At 40.3% G+C, this 17,817-nt stretch overlaps 1 protein-coding gene across 2 annotated transcripts in view; it reads left to right on the top strand.

Annotated features, from left to right (window-relative positions):
• The window catches only part of ACSM1 (acyl-CoA synthetase medium chain family member 1), a 58,673-nt gene that overhangs the window by 23,566 nt on the left and 17,290 nt on the right, over positions 1-17,817 (top strand). For both annotated transcript variants that reach the window (XM_050774844.1, XM_050774843.1), the window contains exons 7-8: positions 1,214-1,293; positions 17,463-17,586. In XM_050774844.1, the coding sequence (XP_050630801.1) occupies positions 1,214-1,293; positions 17,463-17,586 (204 nt within the window). The remainder of the gene's footprint in view (positions 1-1,213; positions 1,294-17,462; positions 17,587-17,817) is intronic.

The raw sequence follows: 17,817 nt of genomic DNA, 5'->3' as shown, positions 1-17,817 counted from the left end.
TGGCACAGAGCTTGGTGTTCCAAAGGCCAAAGGGGGTTTAGGCCCTGGACCCAGGACACGTTCCAAGACTCTTTTACATCATGACAGACAAGCCAGTCCTGCCTCAGCTTTTCTACCAACACAGCCTAAGGCAATTGTCTGTCACCAAGTCACTAATCCAACTCTCTGTGCTTGGAGTGAGGTTACTGACACAGACATTGCTGGCATGGGCCTGAGACCTTCACAGACATGGAAAGACACCTGTTGGGGTAGGAGCAGTGGGCCAAGGGTGAGAGTAGGACAAACATTTTAAAAGCATATATAAATGTGAGATATTAAAGAGGTAGAGGCTAGAGATTGAAAGCTTACTGGGTCTATGAAGGGAGGGACTGGAAGTAGAGCCAGATTTGTCCACAAATGACAATTATATTTAATCATGATTCTACATGGACTATATGGACATTCCCATGTTACAGATAAGGAAATAGAATTATGGACAAATTAAGGAAGAGGATTTAAATTAAGACACCCAAACCCACTTTCTCTTCTCTTTACTGTTCTTCACTCTCTTAGTGTATCTCCACGCTGATCTGAAACTTGAAAAGAGAATACATCCAACTAATTAATCATGAATACCAAACATTTTGTAGTCTAAATAACCTGACTCCAACTTACCTTATCTTCCTAAATTTAATTATTGCTCCTCTCCAGTGGATCCAAATAAATCATATTATTTGACTTGACTTAAATGTTTCTTTAGCTCCCGAGACCCTATTTCTTGTTATTTCATCTATCTCCAAGATAGTCCCTGTTTCTCTGCCTGTAGACACCATATCTATTTGCTAATGTCCTGACTAAATACCACCTCTTCCATCAAGCCCCCTGGGACACACAACTAGGAGTATTTCCCTCTCCTGTGTTCTTACAGAACTTTTGTACTTCAAATATTTCTTATGACATTTACCAACTTCTGCCTTATCATTCAAGTCCTGTTTTATCCTATTAGCACCTACTCACCATAGGAGTTGGAACATTACCTCACTTTTTGTATTCCCCCAACAGTACCTGATGCATACCATGTATGAAATCCATGCTCAATATATGTGTATTTAAATGATTAAGAAATGAATAAGTGGGCCCTTCTAGAGGGAAGGTCAGAACTAGACTGCTAATAATTGGTTGTTAGTTTAATCTTAACTGTAAAAATAAAATTTCTTCCCTCTTCCCTTTCCAGGCATTGTTGAAATACCCCATCAACCAGTTTTATGGGGCACCATCTATATTTCGAATGATTCTGCAGCAAGATTTCACCAGGTATGGTAGAAGTGGCTTGTAACAACATCTTTGCGGAGGATTTTAAGTAATCTGATACATTATGGTCTGTTTTTCCTCTGGTTCTTTGGGGAGTGTGTGTGTGTGTGTGTGTGTGTGTTTGTGTTAAGTGTTGGTGGTGATAATGATCGAAAGTTAATTAGTTAAATTAAAGCAGATCCAGAGATTCAAAGGAAACTCAGTGAGCCTTGCATGATTGTGGGTTGATTCCTTTTTAAATATTTGAATTGTGAAATAACAGTTATACAGAAAATGCATAAGACAGAAATTTACAGATTAATAAATTATTAAAAAGAAAATACCTAAGTAACCACTCACCCAAGTCAAAAAAACATAACATTGCCAGCACCTCAGAGACTTCCATCTCCCTTAAAGGAAACAACTATCTTGACTTTCATGTTGTTAATTCCTTACTTGCCTTTATAATTTACCTCCTAAGGAACTATCCCTAACCAAAATTTTATTTTATATGTGTTTGAACTTCACACATGTAATGCTACATTATTACATAATAATTATGTTTCTAAGATGTGTCCCTGTTGTTGCAAATTACTGTAGTTTATCTTCATTTTGTGCAGCATCCTATTTTATGAAAATACCACAATTTCTTATACCAGTCCTACTATTAATGGACATTTCTGTAGTTTTCACTTTGAGGCTATTGATGATTAATGCTGCATAGAATCCTAGGACACACACACTGGTGTGTCCTAGGATTTGTTTGATGCATGCATTTCTGTAGAGTTTTTCAAGGAAAGGAATTGCGGGTCACACTGATACAACACAATACCACATGGTCTTCCAATTTATGCTTCCTTATATAAGCAGGGCAGGAGAATTTCCATTGTTCCATGTTCTTGCCAACATTTGGTATTGTAAGACTTATTAATTTTTGCCAGGCTGTTGGGTGTGTGGTGTTATCTTAACACAACTTTATTTTTGCATCTTCCTATGTTTGAGAGTTAATTTTAAGTTAAACCAAAATACACTCTTTGAAACTTGTGGGAATTTATGTATTGTTTAGGGACTCTGAAATTGAAATGGCTGCTTCAAAAATCAGAGCTAACATGTTTTAGACATAAAAGTTAAAATATCAGAGTTTAATGATTGCCCTTACAGAGCTAACTCTGAATTATAATTTGATTTTACTCATGAAGCTTCAGTCTGGCTATATTCTGTTTCCATCTGTATTTCAAAGCTCTTATGACAGCCAAGTTTTGCAACATTCCTCAGATGATGGCCTTGGTCCAAACTCGGTACACATCTTATCAGGGCATAACTAATGACTCCATCTGAGACTCTGCCCACTTTGTGTACTTTGGTCCTCTGATTTGATGGTAATAGTTTTAAATATTAGCTTTTTGGATAATGGGGGGAAGAGATGGAGTTTAAGGGACGAGATGGAGTCAGGCTTAGGGTTTAGTCTTTTTTAAAAAAATCCCAGATCAGATCTATGCTCTGAGCTATCATGATCCGGGTCTTTAATTGTGCCTTTCCCTTTTGCTGTATCTGGCATAACATTTACAAGAAAATGTCTATCATAAAGATAGTGAAGATTTGGGCATCCAAGGTTATAGGTGGCATCAGAGAGCAGTAAACGAATCAATCAGCCAGAATAAACACTGCATGAATCATCATATTCTTTGATCAGACTCACAGTGTGGTTACCTTACTTATTAAGAGTTATTTGAACCCTATGATAAATCTTATTTGGAAATTGGGGACCAACATTAACTCAGAATTTAATAAATTGAATATCTTTTCTGGTCAATGTGTTTCCATAGATAAAGCATCCTGAGGAAGGTGTAAATTAAATGCAAGAAACATCTGTCCCTCGGTATCTAAATTGTTATAGACTTGTTAACAGTAGACGAATCTATTTTTCCCACCACTTTTGAATTGGACCATATACTGGTATCTGGGAGAGAAAAGATTTTGTCACAGGAGAAGTCATAATTCTGCACTGTCATTTTTTCCTTGGCAGGACTGCCCATGGCTGAGGACCTTAGGAGTCAAAAGACTTATAGCCAATTAATTGTTCTAGGCCAGATAGGAATGGATGTGGACAGGCATTCCTTACTTCTTAAAATTATTTTAAGTTAAAAAAAAAAAAGTTGGGCGTGGTGGTTGACACCTGTAATCCCAGCACTTTGGGAGGCCAAGGTGTGTGGATCACTTGAGGTTGGGAGTTCGAGACCAGCCTGGCCAACATGGTGAAACCCTTTCTCTACCAAAAGTACAAAAATTAGCTGAGCATGGTGGTGGGCTCCTGTAATCCCAGCTACTCAGGAGGCTGAGGCAGGAGAATTGCTTGAACCCAGGAGGCAGAGGTTGCAGTGAGCCGAGATCGTGCCACTGCACTCCAGCCTGGGTGAAAAGAGAGAGACTCTGTCTGAAAAAACAAACAAACAAACAAACAAACAAAAAACCCGACAATAGAACCAAAAGACAAAGTTACAAGACTGGCTTCTTTTTAACTTTTATGTGTTGAGTTACTGTAAGCTTGGTTTCTGTTACAGACTTATAGCAATTAGCTATTCAAAATATAAGCATTGTTCTGAAAAATAATTTAAAATATGTATATATGTATAGACGTATTTATCTTCACAACTTATAACTGGCAGTATTATACCCAGGAGGGTTTGTTACAAGGTACTTTATCCTGTTAGTAAATATATATATATTTAAATTTTACAGTAAGCAGAAAAGTTTTGTGGTTGGATGTATGCAAAAGTGACACATAAGAGTTTAGAAGACAACTAAACTTGTTTTACCAGCTGTTTAGGCATTTTTTTTGGTACGCTCTTCTTGATTTGGAGGGTTTGGTCTTGTCCTAATTGTATCCCTCAAAGCTGGCCCTTACAATCTTACATTCCCACCTCTTCCATGATAGTTCCTGGGCCCAGAGGAAGGCAACTTGTATAATTTTGGAAGCAGAGCATTAGCAGTGAAACAGATCCAGGCCCAATGGGATGTCAAATGAGAGAGATTCATATGGTCTTCAGAATACCGTGATATTGGCTTCCTTAAAGTAAATAAGGAGAGATAAATAACATTTATAGTTTGACAGTTACGAGAGTTACTATCCTTCATTATAAAGCAACTCTTAAATATTTCTTAACCAAAAAGAAACTTACATTTTTTTGAGAATTGACATCTTTGTGTTTATAAAATGTTAACAAATGCATATTTTGTGCTTCTAGTATTTTAACTTTTTAGTCACCCGAATTTTCAGTTTGGGGGGTTGGTGGGGGCAAAACCCGAGGGTTAAAACATGACTTTAAGATTTTTAAATTACTGGAGAGTTTTGAGATTAAATTTACCAAACTAAATTTTTAGCACAGATTATCAAGGTTATGTAAATTAAAAGGGCATCTGAGCTAGCTTTTGCCAATCTGATAGGCACTTACATTTTAAAAGTTAGTTGATTAGAACTCTTTCATGTAGTTTTGAAGTGAAATATCACTTCCACATGACACATACAAATATGGAGATATAACAGGCATGCAGAATAAAAGACATGCTCAAAAGTTACTTTATTTGTCTGTTTTCAAAAACAATTTTTCTCCCTTACTTTACATAACTAGTAAAAGTTACAGGAGCCAACAAAAGGTGAAGGAGAGAGCCACCCTTCAAGGCCTTTTCAAAAGAGAAAGAATAGCACTTTTAAGATATCAATCTGAAGAATGTTAAAGAAACAATTAAAAATTGAAAAACTTCTTGCATTAAAAATAAGTCAGCCAGGCATGGTGACTCACACCTGTAATCCCAGCACTTTGGGAGGTCGAGGTGGGCAGGTCACAAGGTCAGGAGTTCGAGACCAGCCTGGCCAATAAGGTGAAACTCTGTCTCTACTAAAATAGAAAAATTAGCCAGGGGTGGTGGTGCACACCTATAGTCCCAGCTACTCAGAAGGCTGAGGCAGGAGAATTGCTAGAACCCAGGAGGTGGAGGCTGCAGTGAGCTGAGATCATGCCACTGCACTTCAACCTGGGTGACAGAGTGAGACTCCATCCCCCCCCCCCAAAAAAAGTCAATATTTCTAATAAAATCTTGTTTTAACCAATTACTTAGTTTTGTGCTAGTGCATTTTTTAAAATATTAAAGACCCATCTCTAGAAAGATTATTATGATTATTTTTAGTTATAGAAAACTGAATTACATAACTCCCTCAAAAATTTATTTTATTAATGTTATTATGACTTACGTAGTTCGTTCACAAGTATTCAGACTGTTTTATATTAAATACCCCTCTTTCTTGTACAATCTCATCATTTTTATTTTGGACAAAAATTTACCACACAAGATTCTTTCTTATATAAAATATCTTTTCTTTAAGCCTTTTTAAATTTTTTTGTCAAAAATACCTGTTTATTTTTATAACTTTCTTTATATCACCCTTATTGCCTGGTTTACCTTGTTTCATATATAACCCTTAAATAAGGTTTGAATTAGACAAAGATATTTTACCTTTAATAAAAACGTTAAAAATTCTTAAATTGGAAATTACCCAGATACTTAATATCAAATAATAACCTTAGATCCTAAATTATGACAGGTTTGTTTACAAGCATTTATTCCATTACATTTACCTGATTAATTTAGTAGTTTACCTAGATTATTTAAAAAAAAGTGATAGCCAATATTTTTTAAGTTACTTTTCTATTAACCATTTTTATAGCTGTGAATTTCAGGTGTTTACCTAAGTAATAAAACTTATGGTTACTTTTAAGGATATTTATACCAATAACTCAGTATTTAGCTGTTTTCATTTAAGCCAACAATATTTCATAAGCATATACAATCAAAGATCCCTCTGTCTTGGGCTGGGTTTTATAGTTTATAACATGGCAAATCTTATAGTATTCTGCAGGAATAAACATGAAACGACTTGATCAATAGGTGCAAACAAAATGCTAACAATTCTAAAGACATTGCTGATATTTGGCCAATAATTTTAAAGCCAGCTAAATCTTTACTAAAATAAAATCTTATTTAAGTAAAGATTTTACTTAAGTCACGTGAACTTGAAAAAGCATTTAACTAATCTTTTTTTTTTAGTATCTGATTTAAGCACTTTTTAAAAGCCAGTTAATCAGAGCTCTTCATATATGTGTGTGTATATATATTATTTTATTTTATGATTTTTTTTTTTTTAGACAGAATCTTGCTTAGTCAGCCAGGCTGGAGTGGCACAATCTCAGCTCACTGCAACCCCCATCTCCCGGGTTCAAGCAATTCTCCTGCCTCAGCCTCCCGAGTAGCTGGAATTACAGGCATATGCCACCATGCCCGGCTAATTTTTGTACTTTTAGTAGAGATGGGGTTTCACCACGTTGACCAGACTGGTCTCGAACTCCTGACCTCAGGTAATTTGCCCGCCTCAGCCTCCCAAAGTGTTGGGATTACAGGCATGAGCCACTGGGCCCAGCCTCTTCATATATTTTTAGTCGTGAAAATATTGTATACACACACATAAATATATGATGTATTAGGCATGCTGGTAGAAGCACATTGTATAGACTCATAAAGACCTTTTTCTTTTTGCCATTTTAAAAAATCTTACCCTAGGCAGTTGTCAGCTAAATAGCCTTAAATTTGCATATGAAAGGCAACTCAGGTGAAATCAGATAGTAAAATTTACATCATAAGGTACAAAGAGAAAGTCTGGTATGCTAGAGGGAAACTAAAATGGATTCAATTGCCAGTTGAACATGAAATTATAGAAGCCTATGATAAAGGCCTTTAAATGCACACACACACACACACACACACACACACACACACACACACACAAAGTTCCCATAGCTATTACTTCAGTACTTTAGCCATGGGATAAATACAACTTTGCCAGCTTGCAAAAAACAGATCCAAACGGTGGTTTTTATCTCAGTAGAAAAGTAACAGCACATTTAAAGCAGGCAGAAAAGAAAATAGAACCTAGGTACTCTATAGTTTGCAGGTCGACCTTAGGAATCTTTTTCCTTAATGTAAATGTGCACGAAGACCATATTACTTCTATTTTATATAAACTCTGGCAAGTAGAGATGTCATAAAACCTACAGAGTGCCCAGAAAAGGATCATTCTCCTTGTTTTCTCCTTATTCTTAGATTTGTTTCTCACTTTTTTTTCTTCTTAAAAGGAGGAACTGAGCTGTAGCCTAGGGTTTTTGTGTGATGGATCAATGTGTGCTGCTTGTGGGCAGGACTCCACAGTGTATCACCACTGAGTCATTCCTGCCCTCCCAGGTGTCTGGGTTTCTCTCTCCAGAGGTCTATGACCTCTGAGAGGGCTCAAAACCCCTGGTGATCAGCCCTTATATGCATTTGCTGGATGAGCAATTTTAAATTAATTTTTGTTGGGGATTTCCCTGTAGGGCTGCTGCATGTTGGGGAGGGTCAACCCCCCAGACACTCCCACAAGGCCCTTGGTCACCCAGGGTACATTTTTGACTAGGAGGAGCAAATGCCCTTTCTCTTTGGAGCTAAAAAATTCAGTCTCTCATTTATCTATGAAAACAACAGTTCAGTTCCTTAAGCAAATGCGCACGGATGAACCAAATCAAGATAAATTTTAGGAGAAAAAGCAAGAGAGAATTCCATGTAGAATGCAGCTCTGAACTAGAATAAGGATCCTGAAATAACAACTTCCTAGGAGAAAACCAACTCAGAATAAATCAAGGACCATCAACCAAAGGGAGGTCTGGGGTTCAGGAGGACTTACCAGTTCCACCGGAGGAGAAGCTCAAAGTCAGGTAGGCTTCAGTGGGCCCTGCTGGTACCTTAGCTCTGAGTTTGGGCAACTCCTTTGGGGTCCTGAGTCTTATCTGAGGCCCCATGTGTTTGGGCACCAAACTATTGTTGACAAAGAGTGAAACTCTGTAAAATATGTTTAGAGATTTATTCTGAGCTAAATGTGAGCAACCATGGCCTGTGACGCAGCCCTCAGGAAGTCCTGAGAACATGTGTCCAAGGTGGTCAGGGTGTAACTTGGTTTTATATATCTGTGGGATACATGAGACATCAATCAAATACATTTAAGAAATACATAGATTTGGTTCAGAAAGGCAAGACAACTCAAAGTGGAAACTTCCAGGCTATAGGTAAATTTAAACATTTTCTCACTGACAATTGATTAAGTTTATCTGAAGACTTGGGATCAAAGGAAATGTTCAGGTTAAGATAAAGGATTGTGGAGACCAAGTTTTATTGTGCAGAGGAATCTCTCAGATAGCAGACTTCAGAGAGAGAGAGAGCAGGTTGTAAAATGCTTCTTACTGGACTTAAAAGGGTGCCTGTCTCTTAGTTGATTATCTCCTGGATATGGAAAGGAAAGAAAGAAAACAAAGGGGAAAAGGGATTTCCTATAGAATGTGGACTTTTCCCACAAAAGACTTTGCTGGGCAATTTCAAGATATGGCAGAGAAATATGTTCTGGGGTAAAATATTTTTATTTTCTTCCTTGTCTCGTAATGCTATGCCAGAGTCAGATTGGAAAGTAAGTCATGATATAAAGGGTTAAATAAAACCCATCTGATGAGAATTTATGGTTTGTAGGGCATGACTCCCCAGACCCTTTAGGTAGGAATTTGGCCAAGATTAAAAAACAAAAACAAAACAAAACAAAAAACAGAACTTAGTCCTCACTACCAACATTCTGTGAGGGCCATAGGCTCTTGGACCCCTAAAGTTTCACTATAAAATCACTGACATGAGCCAGATTGACTAACAGGAGAACAATATTGCAAATTTATTTAACATGTATGCATGGGAGCCTTCAGAATGAAAACCCAGCCTCTCAATGATTTACAGAAATTTTTATACTGTAAACCAATACTAAGATAGGCTTCAATCAATGTAGAGGTAATTTTGCCATGGTTAAGGACATGCCTGTGACACAGCCTCAGGAGATCTTGAGAACACGTGCCCAAGGTGATTGGTTTACAGCTTGGTTTTATATGTTTTAGGGAAACATAAGACATCAGTTAATATACATAAGGTGTATATTGGTTTGGTCCAGAAAGGTGGAACAACTCAAAGCAGGGGCTTCCAGGTCATAGAAGGATTTTCTGATTGGCAATTGGTTGAGTTTATCTAAAGACCTGGGATCAATACAAGAGAGGGTTAGGATAAGGGATTGTGGAGATAAAAGCTTTTATTATGCAGATGAAGCTTCCAGGTAGCAGGCTTCAGAGAGAATAAATTATCTTAAGGTCTCTGTTTTAATGTTAATGCTGGTTAGTTGTGCCTGAATCCCATAAGGGAGGAGGGTATAATGAGGTACATCCAATCACCCAATTCCATCATGGCCAGACCTCCTGTCTCAGGTTAACTTTAGAATGCCATTGACTGAGAGGAGGGGTCCATTCAGTTGGCTGGGGGTGCTTAAAATTTCATTTTTGGTTTACAGTACCATCCTGAGGCTACAGAAAAGAATGCAGACTGAGAGCATGGCCAGAAACAGGTTATATTGGTAAATCAGGTTGAGTGGCAAGAAAGGTTGAGAGAGAGAGAAAAGAAGAACATTAGCTAGCAAAGCTGGCCTTGTTAGATACATGAAGACTCCTTCAGAGAGAATAGATGGTAAATGTTTCTTTTCAGACTTTTAAAGGTATCAGATTCTGAGTCTCTCCTGGATGTGAGAAAGGCATAGAAATGTTGGGGTTATCAGACCCAACACCAGGTGGTGGGGGCAATGAAGTCTGGCGGAGTCAAAGGATTGAGAAAAAGACAGTTTGAGAAGTCAAATGGGACCAGGGAGGCCATCGCGACTGTGGAGGATGCAAAGGCCCTGAGCTCAGGAAGCCCATGCTATTTATTGGTAATCCAACAAAGAAACAGGTGGTGAGAATGAGGAGGTCAAAAGGGCAGGCACATGATCTACAGCTGTGATGGTTTAGCATTTATAAGGAACATGTTCTGCTACTTGAGATAATGGGAATACAATCAATCTAGGAGCCTAGGAAGGCTAGAAGCAAGGAGTCAGCAAGTCTAGACACATTCCAGAGGACATTATGTCGGACATGCAAGCCTTGCCTCAGCTTTCTTCCCAACACTCAGCTTTTTCCCAACACAGCTTTTTCCCAACATGCCCCCTTTCTCTTTTTTGTAAAAGAGAAGGTATAATTATTACTATCATTATTACTAGCATAAAAGGTGACCTCTTTTAATTGAGCAAGGCAATTATAGGCTGTGCAGCCTTTAATTGCCAGTTGGTGATCCAGCTTCATTTTTCTTAGCCCTTATTCAAACTGGAGTTACTCTGGTTTGAATGCTTCCCACATATCTCCCCTTTCCCTTATTACAAGAGGACCCTTAATCCTAGGGGTTGCAGAAGGGTGAAGGTCCATCTTCTGTAACTTCATGCTGAATAGAGGTGATGATATTCCTGCCTAACTATTAGGGTCTCTTGTATTCAGGGTAGAAAGGAACTGAGTCGGAAAGCATTGGTCCATTAAACATCCATGACTCTGGTCGGTCTTCGTTCCTTCTTCACATTCAGATTCAACTGGCTCATGGCTCGTACTGGGGGAACCCGGTCCATGGTTGGAATCCATGGGTCCCTTCAGTCTCCCATTCCATGGTCGCACACATCTTAAGGGCATCCACATGGTTCGTTCATCTACTGCAAAAACACAAGCATACCCTCACCTCCATGTTAGTAAATCTACTGAAACAGAGGCAAAAACTTTTGTGGCTGTAGCCGGGAGGCCACTGATAATGAGAAACAGGCCCCTTGTAACAGAAGGCACAGGCAAAGCAAATCGAGGCTTTTCAAACCTTCAATTTGCACTGTACAGGTGGGTCCACTAGATGCTGTGGCTTATGAAAGATCTTCAGATGTTTGGTGGGCGCCCACACAGGCACCCGATTGTCACCTGGAGAGACACAAGCAAATTCTCTTTGCCATAAAATTATCTTTAGGCAGGGATTGGAGGAAGTAGATTCAGAGGTAAGGAGAATTTGGGGGCCTAATTGCTCCCTGATGTTTGATAGGTGTTCCCTCGGAAGTGAGGAATTCCCTTTCACTCCATATTGCTGTGTGGGCATAGAGGACTAGGTAAGCATACCTATATACGTATATATATTTACCCTTTTTCCTTCTCCTAATTCTAGTGTATAATGGCACCTGCTTTTGCTAGGATGTCTCTCCCTAACAAAGGAGTGGGGCCTTCAGGTATAATTAGAAAAGCATGTGAAAAGAGTAAAGTTCCCCAGTCACAACTTAGGGGCTGGGAGAAGTATCTAGTGGCTTCCTGTCCTAGGACTCCTCGGATAGTGAGAGATCTGGAGGACAGTTGTCTGGGACAGGAGGGTAAGACTGAGAAGGCCGCGCCAGTGTCCAGGAAACAGGTAACCTCCTGGCCCTCAATGGTCAAGCATACCTGGGGAGGGTGATGGCATGCGCTGGCGCTTGCCCCAGGCACCCTCAGTCCTGCTGCTGGATCATCTGGTCAGTGGCTTCTGACTCAGAGGACCTTCGTCCCCTAGAGCAGTGGGCCTTCCAGTGATTGCCTTGACATAAGGGGCATGGACAAGGGGGCAGTTTATTTCTAGTCAGACAACCTTTTTTAAAGTGTCCTTGTAGACCGCACTGGAAACAAGCCCTATTAGGCATTCGATTTGCCCAGTCTTTCCCTTTTTCAGGGCCTCCAAAGTCCTCTTGCCTGAAGGCCATGACTAAAGTAGTGGCCTTTTCTTTTTTTTTTTTTAGCCCCGTTTGTCCCATTCCACCTGCTCCTGATCGCTATTATAAAAAACCAAGGTTGCCACGTTCAATAGGGTTTCTAAGTTTTACTCTGGGCCTAAGGCAGACTTTTGAAGTTTTTTCTAATGTCTGCAGCTGACTGAGTGATAAACTTATCCTTTAAGATTAGTTGGTCTTTAATAGAGTCAGGTGACAGAGAGGTGTGCCTCCTCAATGCCTCCCTTAGTCTCCCCAGAAAGGCAGTAGGATTTTCTTCCTTTCCTTGTATTATAGTGGACATCATTGAATATTTCATAGGCTTCTTCCTAGTTTTCCTTAGTCCTTCCAGCACACAAGTTAGCAAATGTCTGTGGCACCAATCTCCATGTTCTGATTCTGCGTACCAGTGAGGGTCTACACTGAGAACTGCCTGCTGGCCTGTGGGGAATTTTTCTCTTTCCTGTTGTCATCCTATCATTGACCTGACTGAGATAGCAGAGATCATCAAACTCTCAGGCTGCAGTTATGGAGGCACTTCTCTCATTTGGAGTTAGTGTCTCATCTAGCAGTAACATTATATCTCTCCATGTCAGATCAAAGGATTGTCCTAACCCTTGTAAAACATCAATATAACCATCAGGGTTATCTGAGAATTTACCTAGTCTATTTTAATTTGTTTCAAGTCTGAGAGGGAAAAAGGTACATACACTCTGACTGGCCCGAATTCTCCAGAATACATCTTAGGGGTGTTTTGGCTTGTGGGAAAGTTTCCCATCTGAATAAAAACATAGGGATGACAGCACCCCTAGTCATTTTCTGATGAGCATTAGTCCTAGAGCATCCTCTGTGGTCATAATACTTACTCCTTTCCAAGATGCATAACCACCCATGGACCTCTGCTTATCAGATTAGTTATGCTCACCGATGTAGCAGTCCTGCACCTGTTTTCCTGCCTTTCTTGACAACAAAGAAAGGGGTCCAGGCTGCTGGATTCTAGTGGTCTTTTACCAGCATGCCCAACATTGCCTTTGCACTCAGAGGTGAGTTCTAGAGCTGGGCTAGGTTCCTGAGTATTTCATAACAACCCAGCTACCCCATCAAGATGCACTCCCATAAACAACTGTCCTTATGCAAATTCATTTCAGAGAGGATGTAGGTAACCTTTTGAGTCAGGATTGAGATAGAGTTGTTTTTTTTTTTTTTTTAAGATAACCACTTTTCCAAAGTGAACTTCCTTTATGTCTGTGGACTAAACTGTCTAAGGCCACAAGACTAGAAGTTAGGATAATACATGTTACACCGTTAACTTTTAGCAAACTTTACTTCTGTTTAAACCCTTGTAAGTTTGGAATTTCAATTATCCTTTGCTGTCTATAAGACCTTGTTTAGTCTAAATTAACTTAGAATTGGTATAGATGGTTCCTTCCTGGTTCTGTACTTTAAGGCTTGACGGAGTGCAAACAGCTTGCATGTTTGAGCAGACCAATTATTAGGCAATTTTTCTAACTCTGCTTCTACAAGAGTTTCCCTATCAATTACTGAATACCCATTTTGTGTGTGTGTGTGTGTATGTCTGTGTGTGTGTGTGTGTGTTTCCTCAATCATATGGGAGGAGCCATCTATTGTCCTGTCCTGAATGGAGTTCCTGCTAAGTCTGGTCGGCCCTCTGTATGGTAATTAAGATTTAATTCCCTTGTTAGGAAATCTGCTGGGTTAAGGGAATTTTCATTGGTTAATGTTAAATCACCTTTTCCTCACAGAATATCCCCAGACTTTAAGATTTTTGAGTTAGTAAGCTACATTTTTGCTTTTTTTTTCTTAGGATAGCTCTGAACTGGTGAGGTGTGCTCACAATGAGGTTTCTTCTAAAAGAAAGTTATTTGTCTACTTTCTTCTGCTAGGAAAGCAGTTGCTGCTACAGACTGAATGCAATTGGGCCATCTGTGGGTTACTGGGTTAGGATTTTTGATAGGAAGGCTACTGGTTGTCAATGGTCTTGAGAGGTGAACCCAGCTGGACTTCTGGGTTGGGTGGGGACTTGGAGAACTTTTGTGTCTAAAGGATTTTGTGTCTAAAGAATTGTAAATGCACCAATTAGTGCTCTGTGTCTAGCTAAAGGATTGTAAATGCACCAATCAGCACTCTATAAAATGGACAAATCAGTGCTCTGTAAAATGGACCAATCAGCAGGATGTGGGCAGGGCCAAATAAGGGAATAAAAGCTACTGGAGCCAGCCAGGCAACCCACTCAGGTCCCTTCCATGCTGTGGAAGCTTTGGGCTTTCGCTCTTCACAGCAAATCTTACTGCTGCTCACTCTTTGGGTCCACACTACCTTTATGAGCTGTAACACTCACCACGAGGGTCTGTGGCTTCATTCCTGAAGTCAGTGAGACCATGAACCCACCAGGAGGAACAAACAACTCCAGATGTGCCACCTTTGAGAGCTGTAACACTCACTGCAAAGGTCTGCAGCTTCACTCCTGAAGTCCTCAAGACCACAAACCCACTGGAAGGAAGAAACTCTGGACACATCTGAACATCTGAAGGAACAAACTCCAGACACACCATCTTTAAGAGCTATAACACTCACTGCAAGGGTCTGCAGATTCATTCTTGAAGTCAGCAAGACCAAGAACCCACTGGAAGGAATAAATTCCAGACACATTTTGGTGACTACGATAGGTGCTCACCTATCACCAAGTGGTGAGCACCATTGAACCCCTTTTGCTTGCTATTCTGTCCTATATTTTTTTAGAATTTGGGGGCTAAATATCAGGCACCTGCCAGCCAGTTAAAAGCAACTGGCGTGGCTGCCGGACTAAAGACACAGGTGTCAGGCTTTCTGGGAAAGGGCTCTCCAACAACCCCCAACTCTTCGGAGTTGGGAACGTTGGTTTGCCTGGAACCAGCTTCCACTTTTCCTGTACTTCTGGGCTGAGCCAAGTGTCGACAGAGAGGAAAGCTATTCAGCTCCGGGGTTCCAACAACAGGTTGGTTGACCCTGGGGCCATGAGCAGAACTCTCAAAGTCATGTGCTTTTGGACTACACCCTTGTTTACACTGACAACAAGGTAGTATTGGAGTGTTATAGGGTCACGGAGAAGACCTTCAATTATCAATTATAGGTCTTAAATTTATCCTGGTTTTAAAGGAATAGGGTACACTACTTTTTCTTTAATTGCTCATATATCTCTTTCTCTTTCTCTCCTTTGTAGGTGGATTTTGGAAACACAGTGGAAGGATGTTCACTCGTTGCCCCCATTTCCACTATAGGAATATGTGCCTCCCTTTAACTTACTCAATTCGTTTTCATCCTGATTTGTTATGTTGTCATAGACCCAGTTCCAGTTGTTAAAGTACTGGGTTATCAGTTCTAAGGCCCTGGACAAGGATCCAAGGCTTGGAGATTGTATTGCAGTGGGGTTAAGCTGGGTAGAAATTGGAGAGGAGAAATCTTAAAAGGAAAGGTTGGTCCAATTAGCTATATTCTGTCCTCCCTGCTGGATTATAGTTATAGGAAATTGCCATGCTTCAAGGTCTCCCTTGGCTCTAGCCTTTTGAATAGAATTTTGTATAGCACCACCAATTGCTCCAGGTTTTAATGTTGCAACTACAGGAGCAGTAAGTTTTGTAGCTATTTCATCTTCTCACCCATTAAGAGGAGAGAGAGGAGGTGGCCCTTCACTTAATTCAGCAGGTGGAGTCGATGGGCTAGTAAAACATACTTTTTTCAGTTTCCCTTTCTTTTCTTTAATTTCCTCCATTTCCTGTTCCTCACATTCAGAATCTGAGGTTAGTTTTTTACACTTGTCCTCCTCTTCCTCATCTGAATCTGCCTTATCATCTGTTTGAAATGATTCAAGAGCTGCTTTTATTAGCACCTACAATGACTAAACTGAGACTGGAATTTTTGCTCCATCTTTATATATTTTTTAAAAATATCTGCCAATTCTCTCCCATTCATCCAACTCCATAGTGCCTCGTTCTGGGAACCATGGGCAAAACTGCTTTACTGCACTAAAGAGTGATAACAAATTCTGAGTACTGACTTTCACTCCCCCTCTTTGTAATAAATGCCTTGAGAAATTTAAATAAGCAGAATGTCTGCTTTCACTTTGTCCCATTGTTACACTGGTTCTTCTGAGCCCTCAGCTTTCCTGCCAAGTTTCTTTTAGACGTCCTTGGGTGTCCTTTGATGATGCGTCCTCCTATTTCACGTGCTCTAGCATTTCTTCACCAGGGTCTTCATTGCCCCATGTTGGGCAGCCAGGAATGTTGGGGTGATCAGGCCCAACACCAGGTTGTGGGGGCAACGAAGTCCGACAGTGTCAAAGGACTGAGAAAAAGACAGTTTGAGAAGTAAAGTGGGACCAGGGGGCCATTGTGACTGTGGAGGCTGTGAGGGCCCCAAGCCCTGGGAGCCCATGCTATTTAGTGGTAATCCAACAAAGAAACAGGTGGTGAGAATGTGGAAGTCAAAGGGCAGGTGCATGATCTACAGTTGTGATGGTTTAGAATTTATAAGGAATATGCTCTGCTACTTGAGAATACAAGGGGAATACAATCAATCTAGGAGCCTAGGAAGGCTAGAAGCAAGGAGCCAGCAAGTCTAGACACATTCCAGAGGACATTATGTCAGACATGCAAGTCCTGCCTCTGCTTTCTTCCCAACACTCAGCTTTTTCCCAACAGAAAGAGGGCAGGGCATTGCTGCATTAATAGATATTCTCTACAGATGTACATTTTCCCCCATAAAAGATGGCTTTGCAAGGGCACCTCTATTTGCTAGCCAAGTGGCAGCCATTTCAAAATATGTCAAAGAAATATATTTTGGGGTAAAATATTTTAATTTTTTCTGTTCACATCAGCCTTTTCTCTTTTTTTCTGAAATTTCTTCTGTCAGGGCTGTTCTCTGTAACACTTCTCTCTGTCTCTTTCCCTACACTCAGCTCAATCTGCTCTGATGTCCTGAGCAATTCATTTCCAACCCCTAACATGCATTCCCCATTCAGAAATACAAAAGCCCTTTAGTTAGCACAGTGTAGGCTCCATAAAAGAATATATGGTTCTATTATCACCCTAGCATGTCCTTAAGATCTCATCCTTTACCCCATTATGATTATAAAAATGTCCTTCTTAGCTATGCAGAATGCTTCCCCAAGATGAGTTCTGATAAACACACAGTTCTCCCTCTTGTTACATTAATATTCAAATTTAATCCAAACATTCCAAATTGAACACAATAGCCTCACCACCACCCAACCCCCCGCTGCCAGAATAGTTCACAGGGACTGCAGGAGTGAGTGATGTCCATTTGGTGATGGTCATCTGTAAAATGACCAAAAGGCAAATAAGAAAGTGAGGAACTAGAAGGATGAATGATCTGAGTGACAGACCTAAGAGCTCTGAATGCACAGAGCCGGGGTGGCTCACCAATGCCTGGCACCTTGTCTTCCTCTAAGTATCAGGTTCCCTGCCCTGGAGCACTGCTGTACTGGTGGGGAGGTCCTGTGGCCCAAGGACCAGGAGGAGTGGAAAAGACGGACGGGCCTTCTGCTCTACAACGTCTATGGGCAGTCAGAAACGGTAGGTGGTGCAAACCAGGAAGTATCTGAGACAGGTCTCAATTAATTTAAAAGTTTATTTTGCTAAGGTTAAGGACACGCGCCTGGGAAACAGGTTTGTGCCTTTCTCCAACGATGATTTTGAGGGCTTCAATATTTAAAGGGGAAAGGGCAGATATTGGAGGAAAAGGAAGAAATTTTTTTTTTTTTTTTTGAGACGGAGTCTCGCTCTGTCGCCCAGGCTGGAGTGCAG

This window comes from Macaca thibetana, chromosome 20 (genome assembly GCF_024542745.1).
Source record: "Macaca thibetana thibetana isolate TM-01 chromosome 20, ASM2454274v1, whole genome shotgun sequence".
In the NCBI taxonomy this organism is placed as follows: domain Eukaryota; kingdom Metazoa; phylum Chordata; class Mammalia; order Primates; family Cercopithecidae; genus Macaca; species Macaca thibetana.
The sequence above is the reverse complement of the archived record's forward strand: the minus strand, read 5'-3'. Positions and strand labels throughout refer to the sequence as shown.